A 27955-nucleotide genomic window follows, 5' to 3' on the forward strand; every position below is an offset into this window, starting at 1 on the left:
TCCCTCATAGTGCTTCCTAGTTGGCACATTTTCAGTGCTATTTGTGTCTGAACTTTTTTTTTTTAAACATATGACCTTACCTTAGTGTCAAAATACCATAGCTATAACAACCAATATTGGGAGACTATCGATTAGTTATCATCCAATATGGTTTTATCAAAGTAACCAATAGTTATTTATCATTATTAACCCTAAAGAAAAGTTTTTTTTTTCTTTTTAATCCAAAATACACTAAAACATTAATTTTGTGAAATATAAAAAAAATGTTATAAATATTTTTTCCTCCTTGGTTGTGGGAACACTGCACATCAAATCCTGCATAAAAAAACATAAATTTCAAATATATTTTCAAAAGCCTGGCGATAACTCAGAAAACATTTCATGTCTGATTGAACGCTGTACACTACACCATAGTGAGATGCATCGAAGAAGCATTAGCAATGCATACATTTATTTATTATTTTTTTTTGCATACATGCATACATACATATTGTTCCTTTGATGCAATGATTAATTTTCAGTAGCATTATTCCAGTGTCACACGATTCTTCAGAAATCATTCTAATATGCCAATTTGCTGCTCATTTTTTTTTTTTTTGCATTCATTTATTTGAAATTGAGATACTTTGATATTATTTGTTCAAATTAATGCATCCATGCAGAATAAAAGTATTCATTTCTTAATAATAATAATAAAAAACACCTACCAGATCCAACTCATAAATTAACAGAGGGGAAAGAAAAAAAAAACCTTGCAGTAAAAATTTTGTTGTTATAACACAGAGAAAGTAAGTCTTTCTTAATGTCACTGTCACAAACAAGTAGTTACAAGTAGTTAAGATATGCATAACAGGTTGACAAGAAAGTGCTGGGACAAAGAAACATTCTATATTTTATCATAAAGTACATGAAACAGAAAAAAAATACTTATTTTGAATTCAATTTAAAAGAAAAAAGTTGTTAATTTTGTTTTTCTGTTGTTGTTGGTAGCATTTGTTTTTACCTATATTCTTAGAAATATAAACAAAGTGTAACAGTGATGAATAAATGGCTAGCTATTTAATTCAAGTGATAGTTTATTATATCTAAATAATACTGAGATTAACTTCAGTATGTGGCATTTTTCTTATTAATTATATCAGCACCAAGTAATGAGGATGAAAATGCCAGCAATTCTCGATAATGATCCAGATTGGCATTTATGTAGTTAAAAAAAAAAAAAAGGAAACGAATATAAATTTCACTTGCATTAATTTATTAAGTGTTTACTGAATACATATCATTTTACAGGGGGAAGTAAGGAAGAAAACAAAGCTTCCTTTTAAGGTTTTACAGTGAAAAGACAACATCCTGAATTGGACTACTGTAGCTGTATGCAAACTATTTAAAACAACGGACGGATTTTAAAAATAAATTCAAGTGAAAACCAATAGACTGTTATAAACATTTTGAAAGTACGATAAGACCCTCAAATGTCACATTTCCACCAATTATGAATATTTCCAATGCCATGTATGTGTATGAATGGAGTATACAGTACTCTTTTACTACTTAAAAAGCTAGAAAATGGATAGAAATATATCATGGATGTTATACAGACACTGCAGACCCTTAAACAGAACGCTTACCAAATGCAGAGAGAGGAGTTCACTTGATGCACTGAGACTAAATGGCAGATAAATTAAGCAGTCAATATCATCAACACTGTTTGCAGATGTATGTCAACATAATTATATGGGGGGAGCGGCAAAAAAACAAAAAAACAAAACTTGTAACAAAAAAATAAAAAACTACTTGTACGTCTCAGATATCACTGGACCAGGTATAGTAAAGTGTCCCCGATGTCCATTTTCAGGCCGTTATCACTCATATGAACTTTGTTTTCTTGCAGGTTGATGTGGAAGACTGAACTGTTTGAGATGGGCATCTTACCCTCCTCTTCCTTCCCCAAAACTGGGATTCTCCGAGGTCCAAGGAGTGGGTCCTCGAAACGCATCAGCTTCACTTTGGATAAATCTACAAATTTTACACCAGCATGCATTTGGATACTTCAGTTATACATTCAAATGTGTTTTTTAGCTTGTAACAGCTTCAACAGCTAAAATAAACTCAAGTAATCTTTACCCTTGATGCCTCTGTTGACGCGGGATAGTCTGCGGATGATGCTGTCTTTGCTGTCTCCCTGTCGGATGTCAATCCTGGTGGAGAACAGACCGTTGGCTGGCTGAGGGTTCACCAGTGACACTAACACTCCAGGCTACGGGAGAAACAGACGTCACAGCTGAAGATGATGCTACATCATACTGATCATGAGACATGGTTTATGAGACACTTTCTGCCTCATACACAAGATTCCCCAAACCATCTGACCAATATATTTTTAGTGGTCCATTATTATTAGATATAATTAATATAAAATACAGATTTACATTTGTAAAAAGCACAACCTATATAGGCTGTCCTTTTGACAAATATAAATCATATTATATGTAATATCTATAAATTCAACAAGTATGCATTGCAATTGATCAAATGTATTATTACTACTACTACTACTATTATTATTATTATTTTAAACTCAACTGTTTTCAGTTTAAATACAATTTGCTATATATATATATATATATATATATATATATATATATATATATATATAGAAAACTTTTATTTTAAGTTGTAATAATATTTCACAATATTACTGTTTTTTCTGTATTTTTTGATCAAATAAATGCAGGCTTGATGAGCAGATGAGACTTCTTTCAAAAACATTAAAAATAGTAATGTTTCCAAACGTTTGACCTGTACTGTTAAAATAATTTTCTTAAAATAAACATATACATACACACACATATATATATATATATATATATATATATATATATATATATATATATATATATATATATATATATATATATACACATATAAATACATATACATACATATACATACACATACATATATATACATACACATACATATATACATTAATATACATATATTATATATATTATATATTATATATATATACACATACATACATATACATATATACACATACATACATATATATATATACACACACACATTTCCATGTCTTTCTAGGTCTGGATATCACAATTTAAAAATTCTTTAATATTTCCATATTAAAGAATATTTTTTTCTCTCTCCTTGGTTGTGGGAACACTGCATATCAAATCCTGCATAAAAAACATATCATATTTCAAATATATTTCCAAAAGCCTGCCGATAACTCAGAAAACATTTCATGTCTGATTGAACGCTGTACACTACACCATAGTGAGATGCATCGAAGAAGCATTAGCAATGCGCAGCATGCTTCTAAAACGAGTCTGCCTCGAGCTGCATGCAGCACAGGCCAGACCAACCATTAAAAAACAGAAGCAATAGATGGTGCAGCAGCTATGACAGGGCCTCTCTCATCATCACCTCGCATCTGAAGACACAGAACGGTTTCCCAGGGCAACAGTCCTCCTTCACTTTGTCATCCGCTTCTGAGGCGAACACAACGTCTGTCTGATCCAGCTGATGGAGGAGAGGGAAGGAATGACACCGGTTATCATTTAGCTATTGACTGAAACATCTAACAAAGAGATCAGACCAAGAGTCAGCTAATAATAGTGCTTTCAGCACCGCGGCTTGGTAATTACAAAAGAAAAATGGCTTAAATGAGAAGGAAAAAAAGAAACCTTTGCAATGCATTTTAGAGTAAAACACAATATTCAAATGAAAATAATCGGCTTGGTTTGAAGCTGTTGCTTTATTTTATTCAGCAGGAATTTTGGGGGCTGTGATATTATTGGATGATATCTGTCCTGCTCACATGGCTTTGAATTAAATCAACAGAAATGAAAAGTTGTTTAGGATGCACAAAACATTTGAGTTATTTTTCTTGATAGTATTGTGTACTGATGAGTCATGCACAATAAGACCAGGGATATGATTTAAGCCATACACAGTCAATTTTGATTGAGTTACAAAAGTTAGGGTCTTTCTTGTTTTCTGTCCTTTGGTTTCGTAGAACTGAACATTTAGTAATCTTTTCAAGTAGTTGTGCGCTATTACCTCAAGTGAATTAGTCAAATAAACGATGTTCTCCAGTAGCACAGCACACTCGTCAAACTCCAGCTCTAGATCAAGAACCCTGGGCCCGTTTTTCTCTAGGTTGTCCTGGAAACACACCGCAAGAGAGAAACAGCACCAATTTAAATGCATATAAATGACACATTTCATTCTATAATATTGCAAGCAATTCAACTAACACCTAAAAAAATAAAATAAAATACATGTATTATTTATTTATATACTTTGCATTGCTGAAATCCACTCTTCAGTGTGACAAAAATCAGAAACCATTTGAATATGCTGATTTAGGGCTCAAGAAACAGTTCTTATTATCATTAATTTTGAAAATAGTTGCGTTGCTTAATATTTTTTATAGAAACACACATGCAGTATACATTTAAAAAATATTTACATGTATATATATATATATATATATATATATATATATATATATATATATATATATATATATATATATATATATATATATATATAAACATAAAATTTTTCTTAAATATATACATGAATGTGGGTGTATTTATATAATAAATAAATATACACAATACACACACATATATATTATATACACAAAAACCTTTTATTTTTGACACGATTACTAACGATTAATTGTTGCACAGCACTATGCTATTGTGAACACAGCCTTTGTTGATGCTTTGACCATGCTCTTAAATCTAAGACCCAGTTTTTACAAGATCGTATTGAAGGACCAAACTCTTCTACCTTTATCATGGCTACAAAGGGCATCACTCTCTTCATGTATTTCTTCAGCTCCGGCATGGCACCCAGCTCCATGGCGATGACCTTATTGTCAGGAAGAGCTCCATTGTTGCTCTAGAAATGACAATGGAAAAGAATTGCTGTTTGATTGACAGCCTATCAAAACTTAACACTCCGAATTCAAAAATGACATTCCGAGTAGTGCCAGAGAAATGTACCAATTGCTTTCTGTTATGAAAACTTTGTGTATTGAACAAACGAAACGCAATTGAATCTGGACTTTATTGTTAATTTGAACCTTTAATAACATAGTTATGTATGAAACGACAGGTGTATTTTACAGCATTAGTTAATAGAATGTTGCACTTAAAAAAAATATATATATATATAATAATAAAAATAATAATATCAAAATGAAATTGGTATCAACAAATCGATTCATGAAATATGTGTCAAGCCCTATTAAATTTTCTACACTTTGATGTGAGAGACGTGATTAGGGTGTTTATACCTTGTAATGTTTGCCCAGCAGAGAGAGGGCGCTGTGCTGCCACGGCGGGTAAGTCTTTGCTACGTAGATGGTGCAGTGTGTGGGCTTAGCTGGTGGTTTGTTGTCTCCCTTCTGTGAAAGACAAAGGAAAGCAAAACTTAAAACTAGAAATAAGATGGTGTAAGTGCAGTGACATTATAAAGTATTATTTTTAATGTAAAGAATTTGAAACACTAAACATTTGAGGTTGTGATATATTAATGTATTCCTAATTATATATTATATTATATTATTATATAATTGTATATTGTTATTATCACTACTGCTGCTACATAAGAAATATTGACTGGACTGGAGAAAGCAAATTAAACTTTTTTTTTTTTATTCTCCAAGAGTTCATTAAAATGTTAAACTTATTTAATTTCATAATGTACAAAGTGTACTATTATTCTATAAATGTAATTTTTTTTTATATACATAAGATGGTAGTGATATACTATTATTATTATATAATAATAATAATTATATAATAATAATAATAATAATAATAATAATAATAATAATAATATTTTCAGATTTTATATTTTCATTTTCATTTTATTTTTATTATTTTATTTTGAAAATGTTTTCAAAATATACTTTATCTATGAAGGTTACTCTGCTATTAACCATTTATTTACTATTTTGAATTTTTACATAAATGTGTAGTCATATATTATTTTTACTATTATTATTACTACAACTACTACTACTGCATAAAATCTTGACATCTTTTCCCCAGAGCTTATAAAATATTTGAACTTATTCTATTTTATAAAATAAGTTTTTAAAAGTATACTTTAAATCTATGAATTTAACGCTAGCCTTATTTTTATATCCAGTTTTATATTCTTATTTTTATATCCAGTTACAACCAGTACAGTTTCCCTTCACAGTCTAAAACCTTCTAAAACACATCAGCACAACAACTCCTTATTCAAAGCGACATCCATTACCACACGGTCCCAACAACAGGACTGAGAAAAGCCTTGACTCATAACGCTTACATAAGCCTCAGCATACTGTAGGTAGAAATAGACTGCAGGGAAACCGTCCCATGATAAAAGCGAGGGATAATGCACTACTCTTCTGTCAGGGGAGGTCTGGGACAGCACTGAACTCACACTACATGACAGCTGTCGACTTGCTTCATTCTTAATGTCAATTATGTTTGGGGGGGTTGAGCTGCATGCTGGACTGCTGGGGTCTGGAGGTGCAAGATATCTGTCTAATAGATTAATGCTACAAGGATTTTATGAACAATGCTACTAATTTCAATTCCAACCCCAACGTGTAGCTACCATAAAGTAACCTAACACTAGTTGCTATGCAACCATGCATTCAATCCAAGAAATTAGCCACTGACCTTTCCTGAGTGCAAAGTGTGGTGAATTCTCACCATAGAGATAAAAAGTTTGAATCGTTAAATTGTGTATTATTATCATAATTATTATAAATATAGCTGCAAGCAGCAATTGCAGGACCAAGCACAACAGTGCAGATATGCTGCGACTTCCACACTACTAAAAGAGTCACCAGAAATATGATTTTGGAATAAACATTTCAACAAAAATAGGCAGAAAAAAATCGCCAATTTCTGCCACTAGGAGGTGCAGTTCCTAAAGTTCAAAGGGACCCTAAAGACTTGACACAATATGCTGATGACCAGACCGTCATTGAGCGTCTGTCAGCACAGTTTTTGCTATTGACTTTACGGCTGATTAAACATGTTGAAATGTCGTCGGCGCAGTCATGAGAGATTACTGTGATTGGCTATTCGGTGAAAATAAGCAAACGATGACACTTGTCAATAAGTTAATATGGCATTTTAGGGCTGGGCAATAAAACGATAATGATAATTATTGCGACATAATTTTCCTCGATAAAACAATATGAAGAGTTTGATTAATGTTTTCTATAATATTTATGCGCCAAAAGTGTAACGAAAGACCACTAATCATTTGAGCCGTGCCAAACAGACCATTAATCCACTCGGCTCAAAGCAGCTCAGCTCACTCAGAGATTGTCTTACTATTGGGAGATGAGAGGGTCTGTAGTATTTAATATTGGAGAAAGTGTAACGGTCAACTTGGATCACGTGTGCTTTAATAACCAATCACATTACAGCCTTGACGTCATTGTATTTCAGTCAGAGTTGTGCACCATTTACGGATAACATAGAAATGAATGAGAAGTATCGTACGTAGAATCCCACCTCACGCAAAAAGTCATGACATCTCGTACAAAACGACATTGTTTTTTTTGTTTTTTTTCTGCAAACTCTTAAAATAGTTAAATCCAAAAGTAATGCTTAGTGATTAGCCAATAGGCTGTTGATTCATTAAATGATAAGACGTTTCCTCTAAAAAGCTGTTTATTCAGTGTAGTGAAGCCTCTCCTCCATTGACATCCATCCATCCATTCAAAAAAAAAAAAAAGAGGCCTCTGGTCTCCTTTCCGTTAACATTAGCCATTACACTTTTTTTGGTAAAGGTTGCAGGCTTTGTCTCACAAGATCAGATGTGTTACTCGCTGATGAGTGAGTCTTGGTCATGCCATCACTAAACAGCGCTGTGAGATCCAGTGTGAAGCGCTTGAATTCAGCGAAGAACACAAATGACAGTGATTTAAACTAGGTTAAAGGCAGATGAAACAGCGCTGACAAACAGGAGAAACACTGTGTGCAACAATAAAGTCGGAAGGCTTTTCAATCTACAAATCAACATCATTTACCATGGATTTACTGTAGTAACACTAACTGCAAAATGTTACCGTGTCGGAAATGTGGGATATTCATATCGAATTTTGTTTTATTAACGTATACATGCATTAAATGTTTTAAAGGAGTAATGGAATATAATTACAGTATTTTTTTTTATGTGATTAAGCTATAATGTTTGTGTATTTAAACTAAATCTATGTAGATTACCGTTTTTCACACAAATACCTAGAAACCATACAGTTACATTTTTACCATGGTATTGAGGTGCCATATGTGTGGGTTTTAACTGTGGTTATCATGATCTAAATGTATGCTACTATGGAAGACCTATGGTTCATTTTAATAAACTCAGTCGGAATAATTAAACTTCACCATTTAAAAATAAGGTTGTCAGGATATATATATATATATATATATATATATATATATATATATATATCAAGCCACTACCACTGTCAACTCAAGCTATTGTCAAATGTGCATTTCTAAGAAACAAAATGTAATATCATTATTGATATGAACATTTTTATTGTGATAATTTTATTTGGTCATATCGCCCAGCCCTATGGCACTTACTCTTCTCGTTTCACATCTTCATCTTATATAAGAATTCCAATGCGTATATCCGCAGTCCTAGTTTTGGTTTCCCTTCTTGAATGATGAATTGAGACTACTTCCATCTGCTGGAATGGAGAATTATTACTGCTCACGCAGGCCGAGAATGTACATGCTAACTGCCATTTGGCTGTAGCTTTTGTTTGTTTAAGCACAACTTTTTGGTCCAGACACAGATGACGTGAGGTGACAACACGCAGTGGTAGTTTTACCCTGTTGTTAAGAACATTTTAAAGCTGTCACTGGGGCAGTATGTTTGTACCAAAAGGGTTCATTTTGGTACCTTAAAGGTACATATTAGTACTTAAAGTGTACATATTAGAACCTAATAGGAACAAAAGCGTACCTTTTGAAAAGGTACAGCCCCAGTGACAGCTTTTGTACCTTTATTTCTGAGAGTGTAGAGTGATGAGGGTAGGGTTGAGAAATAAATTTATGCATCGCGAATTGAGAAACAATTCAGCATTGCTTATTTGACTTTCCGAATGCATCGCAGTTCTTTCTCGAGTCGATTCAGATCTTAGTTTTGAACAGCAGATAGCACTGCATGCTTTAGAAACAGCCGTACTCTGGTGTTTCCAAATCTTTACACACACTTGAACCCAAAATAATCATTCATAAAATTTGAAAAGGTTGAAGCGAATTACAAGGGTGTTCACAGTGGGCTGTTTATATTAGGGATGCACAATATTATTGGAAAGATATCAGAATCAGCCGATAATGGCTTAAAATGTAAACATTGGCATCAGCCCGATATGAAAAATTATGCCAATTTGCCTTGCCGATAAAACGAATAGCTCACATGTGCTCAGGGTGTGCTAGTGGTAAGATCACGTCAGCAGTGTGGTCATTTATTAAGCGAACATTTGCCTGAATGATGATTAGATTCACTGTTTTGGATCGCTGCATTTAATTTAAAAATGCACATACGGAATAAAGCGTCCGGTGTGCTGTAGGTGCAGTAGCAGCGGCAACAGCCTCCCCCAGGTCCTAATGCCCGTCCAGTAAGGCGTTTTCTTTACTTAGGGGGCGGTGTTGGCCTACTTGTAATAAAATGAAAGTAAAATAAACTGAATAGCATTAAGATTGAGTTTCTGATTAAATAAAGCAGTAATTAATGCCATAAAACAAAGTATGGTTTGATTTAAAGGTCAGAAGCTATAGCTTACATGAATAAAAATCAAACATGACACTTGTAAATGAAATAATTTTATATAAATATGTATTCATTAAAGTGTAATATGCTTTTTTTTTTCCAAAAAGATTATGAAAACCTAAATAAGGACCTCTAAAAGATTTTAAAAGTTTTTACAACTCTTTTGCTTTAGACTACCTACAAATGTTAAATCTTCAAAAAAAAATGTATGGCTTATGTAATGTTATCACTGCATTTATCCGAGAAAAAAATGCAGTTGCTTTATAGTTATTTTCAGCTTTCAGTGTACTCTCATTATAAAAGAACTTCATTAAATGTTTATTTAATTCTAACAAATACATTGTTTGTTTAAAAATAACCAAAATTAAAAATCATTTGTTTATAATCTTTGCTCAGGAGAGACCTGAAAATATACCGGAAATATATCAGTATCGGCATTGGCCAAAAAGAGTATCGACATATCAGATATCGGCAAAAATCCAATATCATGCTTCCCTAGTTTACATTAATCTTTTGTCATAAAAGCATTCTGAGCCGAGGAGAAATTTTATTACGCAGTCAAATGCACAAGCGCTCTTCAGTGCTCTTCTTCATGAGCATTTGAGTGTGCGGATACAAAAAATAGATCAGAGCGTCATCTGCAGTTAAAATCTATTATTAGAAACGATTCCAGAGAGAATCACGATGCATTCAGAAGACCTCAGAATCAATCCACGATTCGATTCTCCATCAATTTATCATCTCAGCCCTAGATGAGGGCAAAACCCAGAAACAAGTTAGCATTTTAGCACTTTCATTCCATCTTCCTGAAGACAATGTTTTATTTTAAATTGGGATTTTGGTCTGCCAATTAAATTTAGACATATTTCAAAATTCATAAAAGTGTGGTTAGTCCATACCTTGGCCTTGGCCGGTTGTGTGTAAGCTTTCAGGCGAAGACGGAGGTCATGGGCAGTGTCCATCAAATACTGTGAGGATCGAATCAAGATCTCATCCACTGGACCGGCTGTAGGCCAGCGAGCCTTCATTATAGAACTGCTCTGTATGGACAGAAAATAAAGTGATTTGTTAGAAAGATTTGTTTTTCGGTTTCTACTAAATAAAAAATAAAAAAATTGGAAAACAAATAAAGGATCATGTTTAGTCAGCCAGTTGTTATTAGCTATTTAACACTAGAACTACCAAGGCAGTAATTTTGACTGTTTTTAAATTTTGAAATGTAATAACTTTGTTGAAATAAAACCCATATAACTATAATACCCTGACATTTCCTAAATGTGTGTATATTTTATCATAACATTGTTATTTCATTAAAGTGCCCCATTATGTCATTTTTATGGTTCCTAATATTGTTTTGGGAGTCTCATATAGGATTCCATGCTTGCAAGATCAAAAAATGATTTAGTTTTTTCAAAATATGCATTTAATATCACCTACTTTTCCAGCAATTCTCAAACCATTAGTTCGAAGTAGTTCAAAGATTCAGTCTCTCTAAACCCCTCCTTTCCGTGAGCCTGCTCTGCTCTGATTGGTCAGATGGCCTAGTCTGTTGTGATTGGATAACGGCATACACCGCGTTTCGGAAAAGATATGTCTATTTCGATAGTTCTGTATTTTGAATGCTCTATAGAAAATATAAACATCTATTATTTATCATACTTTCAGGTTGTGATTCAGCGGAGCAGCTGGTCCAAATAAACAGCATACTGATCTATCTTTCAACAGCAAGTGTTTTGTGAATCCCGTGTTGTTCACGGCTGGCCAACGTAGAACATAGGCACGCATCATGCAAATGTGTTATCTCGTAACGTGTAGCCGTCACGGAAGTGGGATTCGAATAACTAACAACTCATCTAAGCTGTACAGAGTCCATTCTTTATTTTGGAAGGCAATAACTTTATCGTGCACTTTCAGCTTTACAACTTTGCAGATTGTTTACATTCGCATACGGCTATATTACACACTGCATGAAAGGTAATATTGGAAAAGGCATAATGGGGGCACTTTAAAATTACAAAACACAAAAGCGTTCTGAGTATTTCTACCTTGAATGGCCAAGCGGTCAAATTGACTGTTAGCATTACAGATGGAGAATAATTTCTGCGTTTGCGACTTTTTCCTACGACTGAAGATGCATGTCACGGTTGCCTAGCAACTTTTGTTCTAGTTGTTTTTATATTCTATTGTAAAATTCCTGTTCGTAAAAAAGCCGGATGGACACCTCCAAGTCGACACGAGCTGTCATTCAATCTGCCATGGTTCCAGGTATGTTAGGCTGGAAGACTATAATAGCCTACTTCAATGTTATGACAAAATATCCATAATAATAATAATAATAGCTATTATTATTTTTATGCTAGTGTAATGCTATAGCTAAGGCATATAGGCTAATTTTAGCCCCAATAAGACTGATATTGTGAAATAAAATATACTTTTTTATTTTACTAATATTATTAACCATACTATCATAACAGATCCATTTATTCATGGATCACGATTTTAGTGGTGGCTGCATAAAATTGTTTCTGATTCATGTGATCCAAACATTCCATATAACTCCAGAACGTTGTAAAGTACAAAAGTAAAAATGTATTGAAACAAGATGTATGTAATCACTTCCGAAATTCACAAGATGTTTTATCTACAGAAATATTCTGCTTCAGTTCATACTTGTTGGCATTTAAACTTTCAAATACAACACGTACACAAACTTTTGCTTGCCGGACACAAAGCGAGGCACGCACATTCAGGAGCGGTCTACGTAGCTCTTACACAATTAAATATTACAAAAAATATCGTATTTTTTAGGGTGATTACATCATAAAATATGACCATAGACATTCAAATCTTCATTATAAAACCCCAAAAGAAGCTTCGAACGTAAGTATGATATCACAAAAATGGCATTCAGTTCAGTCTAGTGTGAACGGTCAGAATGACCGCTATGGCCATTCTAGTAGTTATAGAATTCCAGTAGTTCCAGTGTTAAAGGTATATAATCTTCGAGCATTGAAATAAAAAATAAAAAATTAAAATTGTGTGGACAAAACATAATAATGCAAGAACGGATATACCACGGATGCAATTTTAGTCTAAATAAAGTATAATATCTGACCCTGGACCACAAAACCAGTCATAAGTGTAAATTTTTTTTTAAATTGAGATTTATATATTATTTATTCAAGCTGAATAAATAAGCTTTCCATTGATGTATGGTTTGTTAGGATAGAACAATATTTGGCTGAGAAACAACTTTTTGAAAATTTGGAATCTGAGGGTGCAAAAATATGTAAATATTGAGAAAATGGCCTTTAAAGTTGTCCAAATGAAGCCCTTAACAATGCATTTCACTAATGAGAATACATTTTTGATATATTTATGGTCGTAAATTTACAAAAAATCTTCATGGAACATAGTCTACTTAATATCCTAATGATTTTTTGCATAAAAAGAAAAATCGATAATTTTGACCCATACAATGTATTTTTGACTACTGCTACAAATTTACCCGTGCTACTTATGACTGGTTTTGTGCTCCGGTTTAGGATTTGTGCCTTTGAAACAAACAACTGGAAAACCAAGGTGTACTGTATATGTGTGGAGAATGCGATTTACTGTAATTCCTCAATAGTATGATTGGCTGTGAAATGTTATGGTTTATGAGTAAGCAGGCAATTCCTGAGTGGAAACCTGTCCTTCAGCGTAGAGGGGGTCTCACCTTCCCCAGCAGGGACCAGGTGTGTTCACACAGGTGGGGGCAGATGGGAGCCAGCAGGAGTGTCTGGTTCTCGATAAACTGGAACACAAGATCCCTGTGCATGCCCTCGATGGCCAACTCCCTGTATTTATCCTTGGCGGCTCAAAATATCAAGAACTTGTTGTTATACACAGCCTCGCTGCCATAGTTTACACTGCTGAAAATGTCCTGACATATCATGGATTGACACATGCAGTACATGCACTCTCTTAAAATAACGTGATGTGTTACTGTTCTTTTTAATTAATATTACTAATGTAAATATAATCGCTCCATATGACTCCACCCCACAATTATTTAGCTAACGGATGTTGATGTGAAGGATGGTGAATTTAATTGTCTATGCATTACCTGGAACTCAAAGAAACCGCTCTTCAATGCCTCTTTGTACATCATTCTCTCAAAGTGCTGCTCTGTTTTAATGATGCTGGAATTCATTTCACTGCAGACAGACATAGATAATCAGGTGGAAATAAATAAATTAATAAAAATAAAGATTAAAACCATGCCTTAATTTTGCAGTTAGGAATGAATGAATGATTGAATTAATATTCTAATTAATTAATATACACTACTGTTCCAAAAGTTTGTGGTCGGCAAGACTTTTTTTTTAAATGTTTTATAAGAAGCTCACCAAGGTTTTATTTATTTAATAAAAAAGTACAGCAAAAACAGCTTTAAGAGCCGTTTTCTTTTTGATTATATTTTAAAATGTAATTTATTCCAGTGATGGCAAAGCTGAATTTTCAGCATCATTACTCCAGTCTTCAGTGTCACATGATCCTTCAGAAATCATTCTAATATGCTGATTTGCTGCTCAAGAAACATTTCTTATTATTATCAGTGTTGAAAACAGTTGTGTTTGAAAAGTTGAAAACAATGCTACTTAATATTTCATAGAAACAATACATTTTTTTGTTTTGTTTTTCAGGATTAATGGAAAGTTCAAAAGAACAGCATTTATTTGAAACATAAATCTTTTGTAAAATGATAACTGTCCTTACTGTTACTTTTGATTAATCTGTCATTCTGAATGAAAGCATTCATTATTTTCATTTTACTGAACCCAAACGTTTGAATGGTAGTGTACCTATTCCCATTTTATTTTCTTTATTTATTTCTTTGTTTTTTTTTCTCTACTTAACAGATCACTTCTATTATTGTTATTATACCACAATATAATAAATTCACTATATTGCTGAATAGAAACAAGTGAATTTTACATGAATGCCTTTTTTGTTTCACACTTCTGTCAGCACTTTGTGTTACCTAATAAATACTCTGTCATTAAACGTGTCCGCTGGTCCGGTCCTCAGGTTGTTCTGATTGGCGATCATCTCTTTCACCCACTCCACCCAGGTAAAGAGACGCAATATTCCCGCATCTGCCATGGCCTCGACGAAGTTAGCATCCTCCACCGTATCCCCAGCATCAGCCAGAGCCAAACGCATACCTACGATACAGACACACAGACAAGGTTGGCAAGGGTTTAATGAGGTTTATGGCTTTCACATTCATAATTCTTCATTACAGGTCACAGAAAAAAAGACATATCTTTTATATGCATACATATAACATTTATATGACTTTACATGCATAGGTCTTAAACCTGCTCCTGCTGCAGTAAGAGTTTGACTGCATGTAAAGTGTTTGGCCTTCAAATGAGCCAGTATTTAGGGAGGACTTACCATCTGCTGAAAACTTGGCAATGGCTTGACTCAAAGTGAGAAAGTTGCCAGTGGATTTGGACATCTGGTGGGTATAGACACCTAATTAGACGACTGAAGAGGACCAACCACAACATGTATGTTCATAAATACAGAGGAACAAACTATTTTGTTATTTGAATGCCACCGCAAAAAACAAAAAAAAACAAAAAAAAAAACCCTGACATTTAGTAATGTTTCCTTGTCAACTAACTGAAATAAAATAAGTTTAATCACTAAAATTACTAAAACTAAAATTAAAGGCAAAAAGAAATATTTAAAACAACAACAAAAGGACATAACATTACTAAAACTTAAATTAAACCAAAGGCTGAAAATATAAAATATATGCTAGATCAAAATGTTAATAAATACTATTATAGTATGGTAATTTATGGACTTTTTGTTAAAGAGATTTGTAAAGATATTGGTAAATATGTGGTCTTCACAATTAAACTCCAGCACAATTATTGTACTGTAGCTAAGGTTAGAGCAAACTCAGCACGTCTTTCCTAACATGAAAGACAGAAGAGGAATATCATCTTACCTTTTCAGAGTTTAGCAAAAGATGACCATTGGCACGTACTGCTTTTGGCCATTTGCCACTATCATGAAAAAAATAAATAAATAAATGAATAAAAATAGCAAAAAGTTTGAAAATGTGTAGCAATGCAAATATCCATCAGGGTGACAGATTGAAATTAAACACCTATATTACTACTAGAATATTACTTTCTCTTCCCTGGTTGATGTAGAAAAAAAAAAAAAAAAAAAAAGACATTAAATTAAGAAGTAATATTTGTGATGAAGGAATTACAACAATGGGCGGGGGGGGGGGGGCTGTGATGAAGAAGAAAAATGTACTTTTTATTGCAATACATTAATTTTTGTAATATAAACTGCAGTGTACCGGTCATCGGGCCACATGGCCACATGATTGTAGAGGTAATAGGAGAGGTGGTTTGGCACCAGATCTTTCCCTGATACTCTCACATCTACAGGGTACCAGAACTCAAACTCCCTCCTGAGCTTCTGCAGCTTCTCCTTAGGGATGTCCGTCTTTGGGAAAGGTGTTGTTTTGAAGAAGATGTAATCCCACACCTCCCTCGTCATCTGCTCGGCTCTAATGGGAGGAAATGTGTTTCTGTATCACTTTTTTTTTGAGGATTACTATTTTTATTCAAGTAATAATAAACATGTGTGGCAGTATATTCAGATGGTTAGTAATGACATTTCTCATGTTATTTTTGTTCAGTGAGTCTGACACATTTTATGTAAGCTTTATATTTTAATTCTTACAAAATGTCTAGCATATTTTCCATGATATATTTGCTGGATTCTTTATCCGAACACTGCGGGGTTGTAAAAATGCAAGCAGATATTACGGTACACGTAAATTTGACTTTTATTACTTGTTAAATTCATTTTAAATTAAATATATTACCTGTTATCTATGTTCTAAAAATCAAATTAAGAAACAAAGTCCATTTGTAAAATGTACTTTTTAATTATTTTACTATATAGAGTCCTGCAATGATGGTGCACAAAAACTATGATTATGTTTTGCTCACAAATGAGCAACTTTTAATAATTTTGTAAATTAAATATAATCGGTAGCAGAAAAAAAAAAAGCTAAACAGACTATAAACAAAACACACCACAGTCACATGACTTCAACGTCACCACCATTAAACATTTCCTAATTAGAATAGTTTGCATGAGTATTATTATATACACAATGAGGTTGTTAAACTGGAATATAGGAGTTTTCCTGTTTGGTGTGATGCAGTTTAATGTCCCTGACCACCAAAGTAGTCCCATTTAGCCACCTGCTAGCAACCTCCTTTTTAAGTCAACAAAAAACAAAAATATCTTGAGCTCATCTTCACCATAGATGTTATTTCAGGCATTTAATCAAAAACCATTAAAAAAAAAAAAAAAAAAAAAAAAACACTGACTTCAGAATAATGGTTCCAAAAGTGCTTAAATGCTTATTTTTGGGTTTTGGCCTACAAAAATCTCTCATCCCTCCAGCACTCTATTTAATCTTTAAAGTGATTGAGTGTTAAGTGTTATGGTGGTTAAATTTTGGGTGTTAAGTTTATTAAATGGGCTGCCCACAAAGAAGTAGGGGTGGGCAATATAAAAACATTATTTAAAAAAAGTGATTTTAAGGCGTTGAAGTAAGAATTGGAAGTGATAATTTTGATTTTTGTGTATTGTAAGTGTTGTGGGTGTGTGTGAATGTGGTGGTTGTTGATTTTATTTTTGTTTTTTTACAGGCCTTGACTGGTTAAATACACACACTTGTATGTGTCCAAATGAGATGAGAAGGAAAACACATGTCAGTGTTTCCCACAGGAATTTTGTGAGACTTGTAGCGGCAGGCGATGTCACATATTAATTAGCATATTTATGACGTCATTGCATCAGGTTTGCGTTCAGACAAGTCTTGCCACTTCGGATCTGTTCTACTCTATGAACTGTCACATACTGTATACAACTGAATGCCCAAAAAAGCTGTTCCCATTTCCTTTTTTCTGTTGTCATACATAAAACAAGTATAAATAGTGACTAAACACAACCCATTGATACTACATGTTAACCAGGAGTCACTCTCAATTTACTCCTTAAATCCTGATTTATAATCGCAACATCATCTGATAAAAATCAACATACATCTACACTAAAGAGCGGCTGTATCTGGTGGTTTTGGCTATATTACTTTTTTTGCCTCAAGCAGTGCACTGCCTGCATCTGAGTAACAAACTATGTGCATATTAACATATAACATATTTATAAGCCCAAACAGTAAGCGTCAGGTGCTTAGGAATGCTTTTTTGTACTCATTTATTGACGAGTCTACTGCAGTACAGCCAAGTGAATGCATAGCTTCTCTGCCGCTCACTGCACAGAACAGACGCTGAGTGAGGGGACGCTGCTCCGGGAGAGTCAGACCTCACGCTCGCGGGGCAGTACTGGCGAAATCCTCCAACTGAACCATAGCTAAGGTTTATCCAAAAAAGTCACTAGGTTTGCCAGTATGTACCTTTTATGGAAAAAGCCGCTAAAAGGGTCTGGAAGTTGCTAAATATAGTGCTAAAGTCACACTCGTGTGTGTGAGACGCTGGAGCTGATGGCAGGTGGCGGTGGATATTTGTGAGGGTCAATGTGGATAAATCAATGTATGGGAAACCCTGCATGTGTAACAGTATATTGGATCCAGGAAGCTATTAAAGTGACAGCAGTCTAATATTCCTGCTGTCTGTCATTAATGTTCATCAAACAACAAAAGAGAGAAACTCTCACTGCTCTTGTCTAGATCACTTTTGTAACTTTAATAAGAATAAATATATACTTAATTTACACAGTGAAGAATATGCAGTGTTTTTATTCATTTGATTATACAATGCATGTAACATTTCTTATTTATTTGTTCTACTGTAGTTTATTTTTGTCCTATTTCTTTCTAATTAGCTTTTTATTATTTAATTGCTGACTGTTTACTTTTCCCTGAGTGAGCTTTTTTTGTTAGTTCATTTTAATTTAGGCTTGTATTTGTTTTTGTTTTTTGTAATACTGACACTGGTGACAAGAATTATGAAATTTCTATGGTATCAAATTTTGATATCAAAGACCTTATTTAAAGCAAAAATAACTTTAGTAATATATATCATTACTGTGAAATAAAATTACTCACATTGTGACATAACATTTAAACCAAACCCTATAAAGGAGGACTCCAGATTCCAAACAATCATTTCAAAATCTTTTACGTTTACATTCTAATGTTTTTCTATCAATCACCTTTCCTCATTCTCCTGTTTAACTGATATTCATCCTACAAAACTTTGCATTATGTAAATTTGGTAATTAGAATTGTCTTGTTTATTCTATAATTCACATCGTTTTGCATTTTTTAACTGTCCTACTTTTTCTGGAAACGCAAGTAATACCTGATTCCCAATGGCGAGGGTCCCTGTCCGTTGAGGACCCCTCCCTGGAGGAGATGTGCCACGGTGTAGTAAGCCATATAGATGGTGGAGTCCGACAGGGACTCAATGAGCCATTGTTCATCCCATGGCAACCGGGTTCCTATGGGAACCAAACACATAAAAGAAGTCCAAAATCAAAGGTTCTCTCTAAGGAATAAAATGAAAATTGCTGATGGTATCGCTGAGTGGTTTGGAGGCAAGGGAGGAGCGAGGAATAAGAGTATTACAAAAGAAATATAGATGGGCCTTGTCCTTACAAAACCACTTTGATTAAGATAAGCTTCACACAAAGGCGGCCATCTGAGGTGATTTCAAATGGATGCATGCAAAGAAAACTATTACAAGCAATTTATTTCAAAAGAAAAATCCAACAGCTGGCAACAAAGCTTCAGTGACACACAGACAAGCCGGTCTTACCTAGCCCATACGATCTGGAGCAGGCATGTTCCTGAAGCCAAGCCAATGTTGCTTCAAAGTTCTTCCTGGTTTCATCACAGAACCTGAAGAGCAAAGCATACAGTCAGTATTCATGCATTCATACAGCCTCTCTAGTAATAACAGAAGCATTTAATTTGATTCAAGATTGAAATTGATTATACATCATGCGTTTTGAGATAAAAAAAAGTATGTAGCATCTGTATGAGAGTGTTTTCTGCACTGACCATTGATCACACAATGCCACAACACACTCGTCTGCAGAACGAGATAACACCTGCTTCTCCGGCTCCATGTAAATCATCGCCTCACCCTAACAAAAGAAATAAAATAGGGTTAGACTTTTTTTTTGATACCTTATGAATAAAAAAAGAAAAATGATTCGCAACTCTTTTTTTTTTATTTTATTTTTTTGACATGACATACAGCCAAGTACGGTGACCCATACTCAGAATTCGTGCTCTGCATTCCACCCATCCAAGTGCACACACAAAGCAGTCAACACACACACACACACCGTGAACACACACCCGGAGCAGTGCTGCGGCACCTGGGGAGCAGTTGGGGGTTCGGTGCCTTGCTCAAGGGCCCAAGACTCTCTAACCACTAGGCCACGACTTCATAAATGTTCAATCATAAACCCTACAAAGCCGACTCTATCATATATATTACACAAATGTCTAAGGCCTCTAAATGATTAAGTCAAAAACCTGTTGTACACAATCTACTTATTTAGCAAGTAAAAGTACTTTTAGTATAATTTTAAAAACATCCACCTGCAGGTTGTGATACAGGTTGTGTCTTTTTCAAATCAATAATGATTTTTTATAAAGTGTATAAACAATGAACAAAAACTATTTTATTGTTATAGCAATGTTTTAAGAAAAAGCAACTTAGGTTTACTTGATTATCCAAAGACAATTGTTAAAAAAAAAAAAATCATGTTTTTGTACATTTATTTGTACGCTCATCTCTCAATCATTGTTGTACTGCATTATATTTTTTGCCCCCACATTAAAATCTACAGAACTTTGATTTAAAAAAAAAAAAAAAAAAAACTTAGCATTTAAATACCATATTACAAAGATATAATTGGGAAATGTAGAGTGACAAGTAAAAAAAAAAACAAAAAAAAAATGTAGAAACTGGTTTTAACCAATATATTTTCCTATATTTAAGCATTTTTCCTTAATTTGATATCGGTTTTGTAAAACTGAACTGTAAATGGATTACAAATCTATATTTCTCTAAGTCTCTAAATTCATTTTCTTATACCCTGGGCTCCTGTAAAATTCATAAGGACTCATCAAAAAACATTTACTATTTATTTCACTAATAATTATAATTTATGTACTAAAAGAATTTGCAATGCTACAATCAGAATGTCACCTTATTTTTTTTGCCATATTTCATGTCAGCTCAGTTTGGGCCCCTGAATGATACTGGGGTGTTTTTTCTTTTTTTTTTCTTGAGTATGAGGTCCATATTGTCCTATGATGTGGGCCATTTAAACTGTTTAATTTAAAACAAGTTCTGACTATTATTTCATGTCATGTATTACATATGGTCCACCAACCTTCTCCACCATCATCTTCTGAATGGGCTTCTTAACATCCTGGACCTTCTGTCCCTTGAAACCCTCCACTAACATGATCTGGCAAAACAAAGCTCAGTAAAGTTGTTCAGATCTTCACATGTAGGAATAAGCTGTCATGTAACAGATATCTAAAGCAAACACACAGTACTCCAACCACCAACTTTAGCATCTAATACAAGCATATTTCATGAAGTGTCCCTATATGCATTCATCTATGGTACTACTGTATATTAGATGAACTGAAGTGATGTTGGTGTTCACAGATTGTCTTACCCCCTCGTAAAAGCCCTTGAGGTAGACCTTCTCTTTGGCCTCAGCCAGTTTCTCTCTGTCATTCTGGCTTTGGATCTTCAGTTCATCACAAACCAGAGGAGCCGACAGGTTTCCATAACCTGGAATCTCAATGATGGGTACCTGGTGGAACAGAAAACCACAAACCACTTCAGACACACAGAATCTAGGATGTTTTAAAAAATAACTCAATCCATGAAGTAATCTGACAGGCACAGCAAGGCAAGCTGTCAGTTGACCAAAGTTGTTGATAGCTAATGCACTAGCTTACACTGCAAACCCAGACTTGATGGCTATGAAGGCAAATAAATTATAGCCACTTTCTTGAAACAGTGTGGTAATCTGTGTTTTCTAATCTATTTTAGACCGCAACATTAATAATTGTAATAATTATATATATAAAAAAGCAAATGTAATGTCTTTACTGATTTGATTGCTACTTTCCCAATAATGCAAAATTGAAAGTAATTTTTAAAAACTAATTTTAAATAATAATAATTAAAAAAATTAAACAAATGATTAGATTTATAAAAAGTTGATAGGCTCCCTTGTAATTTATGCTCTCTAAATGAAAACATTAGACTTTGTCAACTTATTTTGCACACTGTTAATATCAATGTCGCTGCTGTTGTTGGACCAGCATGCCATGGTTTTATTTATTAGTCAGAAAAATCACATTACATTTAGAATTACATTTTTTCCCCAAACTGTGCAGCTCTACTCAACAGTATGGAAGTACTGCAGTACATGTATTGTTAATACTCATTTTAACATTACATATATTAATAAATAGTATTTATTATTAAATGCAGCCTTGGAACTCTCTCAAACCGCCACTGGGCTTTTCTCATAGTTGAGCCTTGGATGGGTCTTACCGGCTCAAACGGTAGAACCATATAATCTTGAATTCCATACTTCTCTCTCAAAGCCTAAAAAAAAAAAAAGAAAAAAAGAAAACACATTAAGGCATTTTTGTATCAGGAACTACATCTGAACATTATCTGAACTACAGTTATTTCTCTGGGAATTTCCTCATTGAAGAAAGTAAATCTAGAAAAGAAAATTACATGCCATAAAGCAAGTACAACACCTGTTTCTTTTTAATATCCCTCAGAGCAGCGATGTCATCAGGAGCATCTGACGGAACACTGGTGACGACTCCAGTTCCTGTGATGACAAATTAGATTTCAACAAACTCCATAATAAGGTAACTTACTTGAAATGCTCCACCTCACATTTTTTGCAAAAACAACATTTTTTCCCACAATCAGACAACCAGTGATCAATATTGACATTTCTGACATATCACTTTGGGGACGTCCCTTTCGGGATGAAAACAGGAGGCCAGGGTATAAGGAAAAGAATTAGGTGAGGAGCAGTTTGTGTTTGGAGTAATGCGGTCGATGCAGCCTCAGGGAACATCCATTATGGACATTTCCATATTCCATTTCTCCTGGCTTCACTGTACTCCGCAATGAGTAACGCCGCTTTCAGTTTGGCTATTAAAAGCATGCAGCATTGCCCTGCGGCCCGTTGAGAGATGCGTCTCGTCTGTGCAGGGGTAATGTGATGCGACGATACTGCGGGCTGCTGTCGGGTACCTTTGTCTTCTTTAATGGTGAGCATTGGCAGGGCATAAATGGTCTTGTATGAGGTGAGGGGGGCACTCAATGCACAGCCGAGGATGTCCTGAAAAAGAAGAGGGAGTGAGTCTGTGAAGAAGCAGTCAGTGTGCATAAACTTGATTCAGTTTGTGAATTAAATCGTGTAATTTCACCAAAAGTACTGAAAATACTTGTCATAGGTTTGGTACAACACGCATTGCATTGTCAAGATTAAAATTATGATCTTTTTTTGTAGTTAACACATTCTTTTTTTATATATAAAATAATAAAATTAAATGTAAAGAGTTAAAAGTAGTGTTATTTTATAATTAGTGCTGTCAATTGATTAATTGCGATTAATCACATCCAAAATAAAAGTTTTGTTTACATAATATATGTGTGTTCTTATTTTTTATATATAAATACACACACATACAATTTTGAAATTATTTCCGTCTATATTTATATTCATATAATTTATATTATAATAAATATATTTAATATATAAACATAACATTTTTTTAAAATATATATATGCATTTGTGTGCATTTATATATATATATATATCTATATATATATATCTATATATATATATATATATATATATATATATATATATATATATATATTTATATTTATATATCTATATATATATATATATATATATATATATATATATATATATATATATATTTATATATATACATAATAAATATACACAGAAAACATACATATATTATGTAAATAAAAACTTTTATTTTGGATGCGATTAATCGCAATTCATTGTTTGACAGCACTATTTATAATACACCAGAAAAATAGAAACTGAATATAATAACATGAAACAAATCACACTTTCACTGAGTGAACGTTATAAAAATGTTACATTTCACCTCCAAATGAAAGAATAAATAAATACACAAACATAGAGTGAATAAAGACACAAACCTGGCCCATGATGTTCATGATGACAGGAACCACTCCGTTCTCTTTGGTGAAGCCCTGGTAGGACATGTTCCTGGCTGACCGCTGCGTGCTGATGAACAGCTCACCGCTGGCCGTCTCAAATATAATGTACTTCAAATCTGGACGAATCCAGCAATTTGTCTGACCAAACATGGTTTCAGGCCTCAGAGTCGCAGCCACCAGAAAAACATTCTTGCCTTTAAGGCCACTGTAAACAGTTAGAAAACAAAAACAGAGGTCAAACAAAATGACTTACAAATACCATGTTCCCAGCATGACATTTTTTAGAGTACACGAAGATGACAACTATTCAGTATCACATTATTAGGAATTCTACCTCAGTTTTGCTGGGTAAGGTTCCACAATCTTCATTTTAATCAGGGTGTACTCTTGAGGCCCAACTCCCTGCGACACAGAACATTACTAAAGATACAAACAACAATTTACAGCATGAAAGGAATTTCTTAATTAAAACCACCTCTCCTGTCTGTCGGTCATGGTCCATGCAGGGCTGACCATCTTTGGGAGAGTAAATGGTGTACCTGTAAGAGCAAGAAAGGTTTCATTTTAAAACGAAACATTTTAGAATTTAAAAATAAAACAATGATAACAAAATAAATGTAATTAAAAAAAGTTACAATTATTAAATAAGTTAACAGATAAAGTTGAATATGTTTAAGTAGATATGTCTGAGAAGTGTAGGTTACTTAAAAAAAAAAAAAAAAAAAAAAAAAGTAAGGTTTTAAATGGTCTTTATAAAAAATGTAAGCGTTTTGTAAATTTGTGCAGACACCAATAACCACGGTGGAAGCTCTGGCTGATAATTAATTAACTGACCAAAATTTTTAAAAAAGGTAATATGAACAGAAACGTTCAACGCAAGTTTGTAAATTCTTACAATAAATATAAAATAACGGAGAATGTTCACCTGATGTTAGTATTTGGTTATTCTTTTTTGGAACCAAATAATTATGTTCTAAGAACTTTTTTTTTTTTCAAACATAAAAAAATATTCCCATAATGTTGCATGAAAAGTATTTTTTTTTTTGGAGACAACCTAAAAATGACTTGCATAAACCATCTCATTTTAGGTGTCATTTTTGATGATAATGTGTCGTGTGTGCAGAACTCTGCTTTTCTCTGATGATGTCTTACATTTCTGGAAAGATTATTGAACTTTGTGTTGTAACTATTGACTAATATGTAAAAATGTATTTCAATATTGTTACCATCCCTTTTCCCAAACTTGATCTTTTTTCTCTCTTTCAGAGTGATGTACTGCCACCTCACAAAAGAGTCGTAGAAAGGGTTAACATCGGTCGTGATGAAGGAACGACGCCAGTCAGCCTGCAACATTAGTAAGAAAAACTTCATTTACAGACACAAGTGTCAAATCATTTGCTTTAAATTCCAAACTGCAAAGTAACGGCCAGAATAACTCATCTTCAGGTGAACTTTCACTACCTTTAAACCCATTTTCTTCAGGTCTTCTACAGCGAGAGGAGGGAAATATTCCAGCCAATGTTCAGCATCAGCAAACTTGACGATTTCTTCGTCCCGCAGCCCCAGAGACTTCATGATGTCCCACTGGAACTTGGCGCTTCCAGACTTTGCTACAGCTTTGCTCTGCCAATGACATCACAATGACTTCATTAGCTGTAATTATTAGATGTTAATCATGGATCAAGTCCAGTCAAGTTCAGTCCTACAACCTCTCGGTTCTCTTTTCCTCATAGCACACATTTACCTTCTTGCCCTTTGACTTGTCCTTGATGATGACCTCGTCGGTGATCTTCTTCTGCTCTTCCTCCTCTTCCTCTTCCTCAGGGAATTGCGGCGGGTTTCCATACAGCTCCATTTCTCTCTTCAGCTTGTCTGCACATGCCTGTTACACATAAAACACATTTGTGGATGACGATCGTGTACAGATCTGAGGCGCAGAACTTTAAATCTACTCACTTTGATGGGCATCCCAGTGCAGTGAAGTCCGAATGGGAAAAGACACTGCTTTCCTTTCAGCCGCTGGTAACCCACTGCAAACTACAGGACATTGGAGATTTTAGCTGAATCATAAATGATATGAAAGGTCTTCTTGAACTGGATTTGGGACTCACCTCACACTTCGACAGGCAGAACGTATGTCCAAGGTGAAGTCTCCCATTCATGTATGGGTAAGGAAACGTAACAAAGTACTTGTTCTCACTGGGTAAATGGATAAGAATACATAATTAGTCATCAACACGGTGTGTACAGCGTCAGAAAGTATATTAAAACAGGCTCACTTTGTATTTTCCTCAGAGGTGGCTGGAGCATCAGTCTCGAAAATCTTCTCCTGCTCCCATTTCTGCTGAACCTCCTCCTCGATCTTCCTCAAGAAGTCAAGTTTCGCTGTTCCTTTGCGTTCCTGGAATGACACACGACCCCAGATCAAAATATTAAGAGCCGCTGTGATCAGTTCATTAAACTTGCATATACAAAATATTAAAATAAACATATTTATCTATAGAATTTCAGCAAAGCATCATTAATATATTACCATACTACATATTGGGTATATTAGATATTCGTAGATTAAAATTATATGTAATTAGTACATCAACAACAAAACTTTCAGTTACGAAAATGGTGCATTTGATAAACTATGTACTGGGACTTGTGTCTAGATCAGAACAGCAGCTCCTCTGATTGATTGACAGCTGTCAGCTTCATTCATATCACTCTGCCAACTTCATCCAACTTGCAAGAAAGTGAGTTAATAACGTTATTGAGTTCGTTCACTGTGTGACTCGAACGGTTGTTCCTACTTTTCGTTCAGGACTCAAAGAACATACGGGTAACTGAACAAGGGACACATTCGCATGGAGCTAGCAGCTACAGATAAGCCATGCTGCTCAATGGACCGGTTTATTTCATTTTTTGTTGTTTGAGATCATGAAGCAGGCAGTACTCTAAAGCGCATGAAGTAAAGAAGGTAAATCATTAAAACGGCTTAGTATAAGTTAAATTTACCGTCATTCTGATCTATATGCTGTAACTTCAGCAGGATTTGTTGAAGAGTGAAACCCACGCACACTCGGCTGATGACGCCGCACGGAAACGTCGCCGCCGGATGACGCGTTGTATCATGGGTAATGGAGTTCGTAGGGCCACAGTCTCTCTCTCTCTCTCTCTCTCTCTCTCTCTCTCTCTCTCTCTCTCTCTCTCTCTCTCTCTCTCTCTCTCTCTCGTTAATAATTTTTTATTAATATTTCGATTAACATCAACATACTGTTAAAGCATACTGACAACTGGACTTAACAGTGAGTAAAAACAATCAAAATATACACACAGAGAGGGATTTAGAGTATAAAAATTATTTAAAAATAAATAAATAAATAAATAAATAAATAAATGAAAGTAAAATATTTAATAATAATAGAAAGTAAAAATTTATTTTATTGATATTGTAATTTAATTTAATATTGATAATAATAATAATAATAATAATAATAATAATAATAATAATAATAATAATAATAATAATAATAATAATAATAATACATTTCGTTTTGACTCGAGTGAAGGGATTGGGAAAAATCATCTAAACCTTGAGTCTCTGTTTACAGATGACTCAGTAATCTTATTCAAAATCTGATATGTTTTAACTGTTTTGTTGTTTGTTTGTTTTTAATTTACATGGGAAATCAGCTTTACTGGTATGTATATCAGTGCACATATCTATGCAGTTATGTATATCTATGCACAGTACAGTACACTT

At 33.9% G+C, this 27955-nt stretch overlaps 1 protein-coding gene across 1 annotated transcript; it reads right to left on the reverse strand.

Moving 5' to 3' along the window:
• Positions 1–434: 434 nt before the first annotated feature.
• LOC109087311 (leucine--tRNA ligase, cytoplasmic-like) lies at positions 435–27347 on the reverse strand. The gene is made up of 31 exons (XM_042764389.1): positions 27208–27347; positions 26481–26602; positions 26313–26400; positions 26158–26238; positions 25946–26083; positions 25663–25824; positions 25433–25545; positions 24677–24740; positions 24536–24603; positions 24181–24406; positions 23229–23316; positions 22718–22794; positions 22503–22556; positions 21610–21750; positions 21316–21393; positions 19904–20052; positions 19722–19804; positions 19266–19404; positions 16220–16432; positions 15857–15914; positions 15292–15355; positions 14873–15056; positions 13955–14045; positions 13565–13705; positions 10746–10886; positions 5336–5446; positions 4828–4938; positions 4087–4191; positions 3451–3546; positions 2125–2257; positions 435–2016 (listed from the first exon to the last, which is right to left on the reverse strand). Exons 1-31 carry the CDS (start codon positions 27211–27213, stop codon positions 1811–1813), a joined length of 3531 nt encoding a protein of 1176 aa, XP_042620323.1. The 5' UTR covers positions 27214–27347; the 3' UTR covers positions 435–1810.
• Positions 27348–27955: the final 608 nt, after the last annotated feature.

This window comes from Cyprinus carpio, chromosome A9, assembly GCF_018340385.1.
Source record: "Cyprinus carpio isolate SPL01 chromosome A9, ASM1834038v1, whole genome shotgun sequence".
NCBI classification, from domain to species: domain Eukaryota; kingdom Metazoa; phylum Chordata; class Actinopteri; order Cypriniformes; family Cyprinidae; genus Cyprinus; species Cyprinus carpio.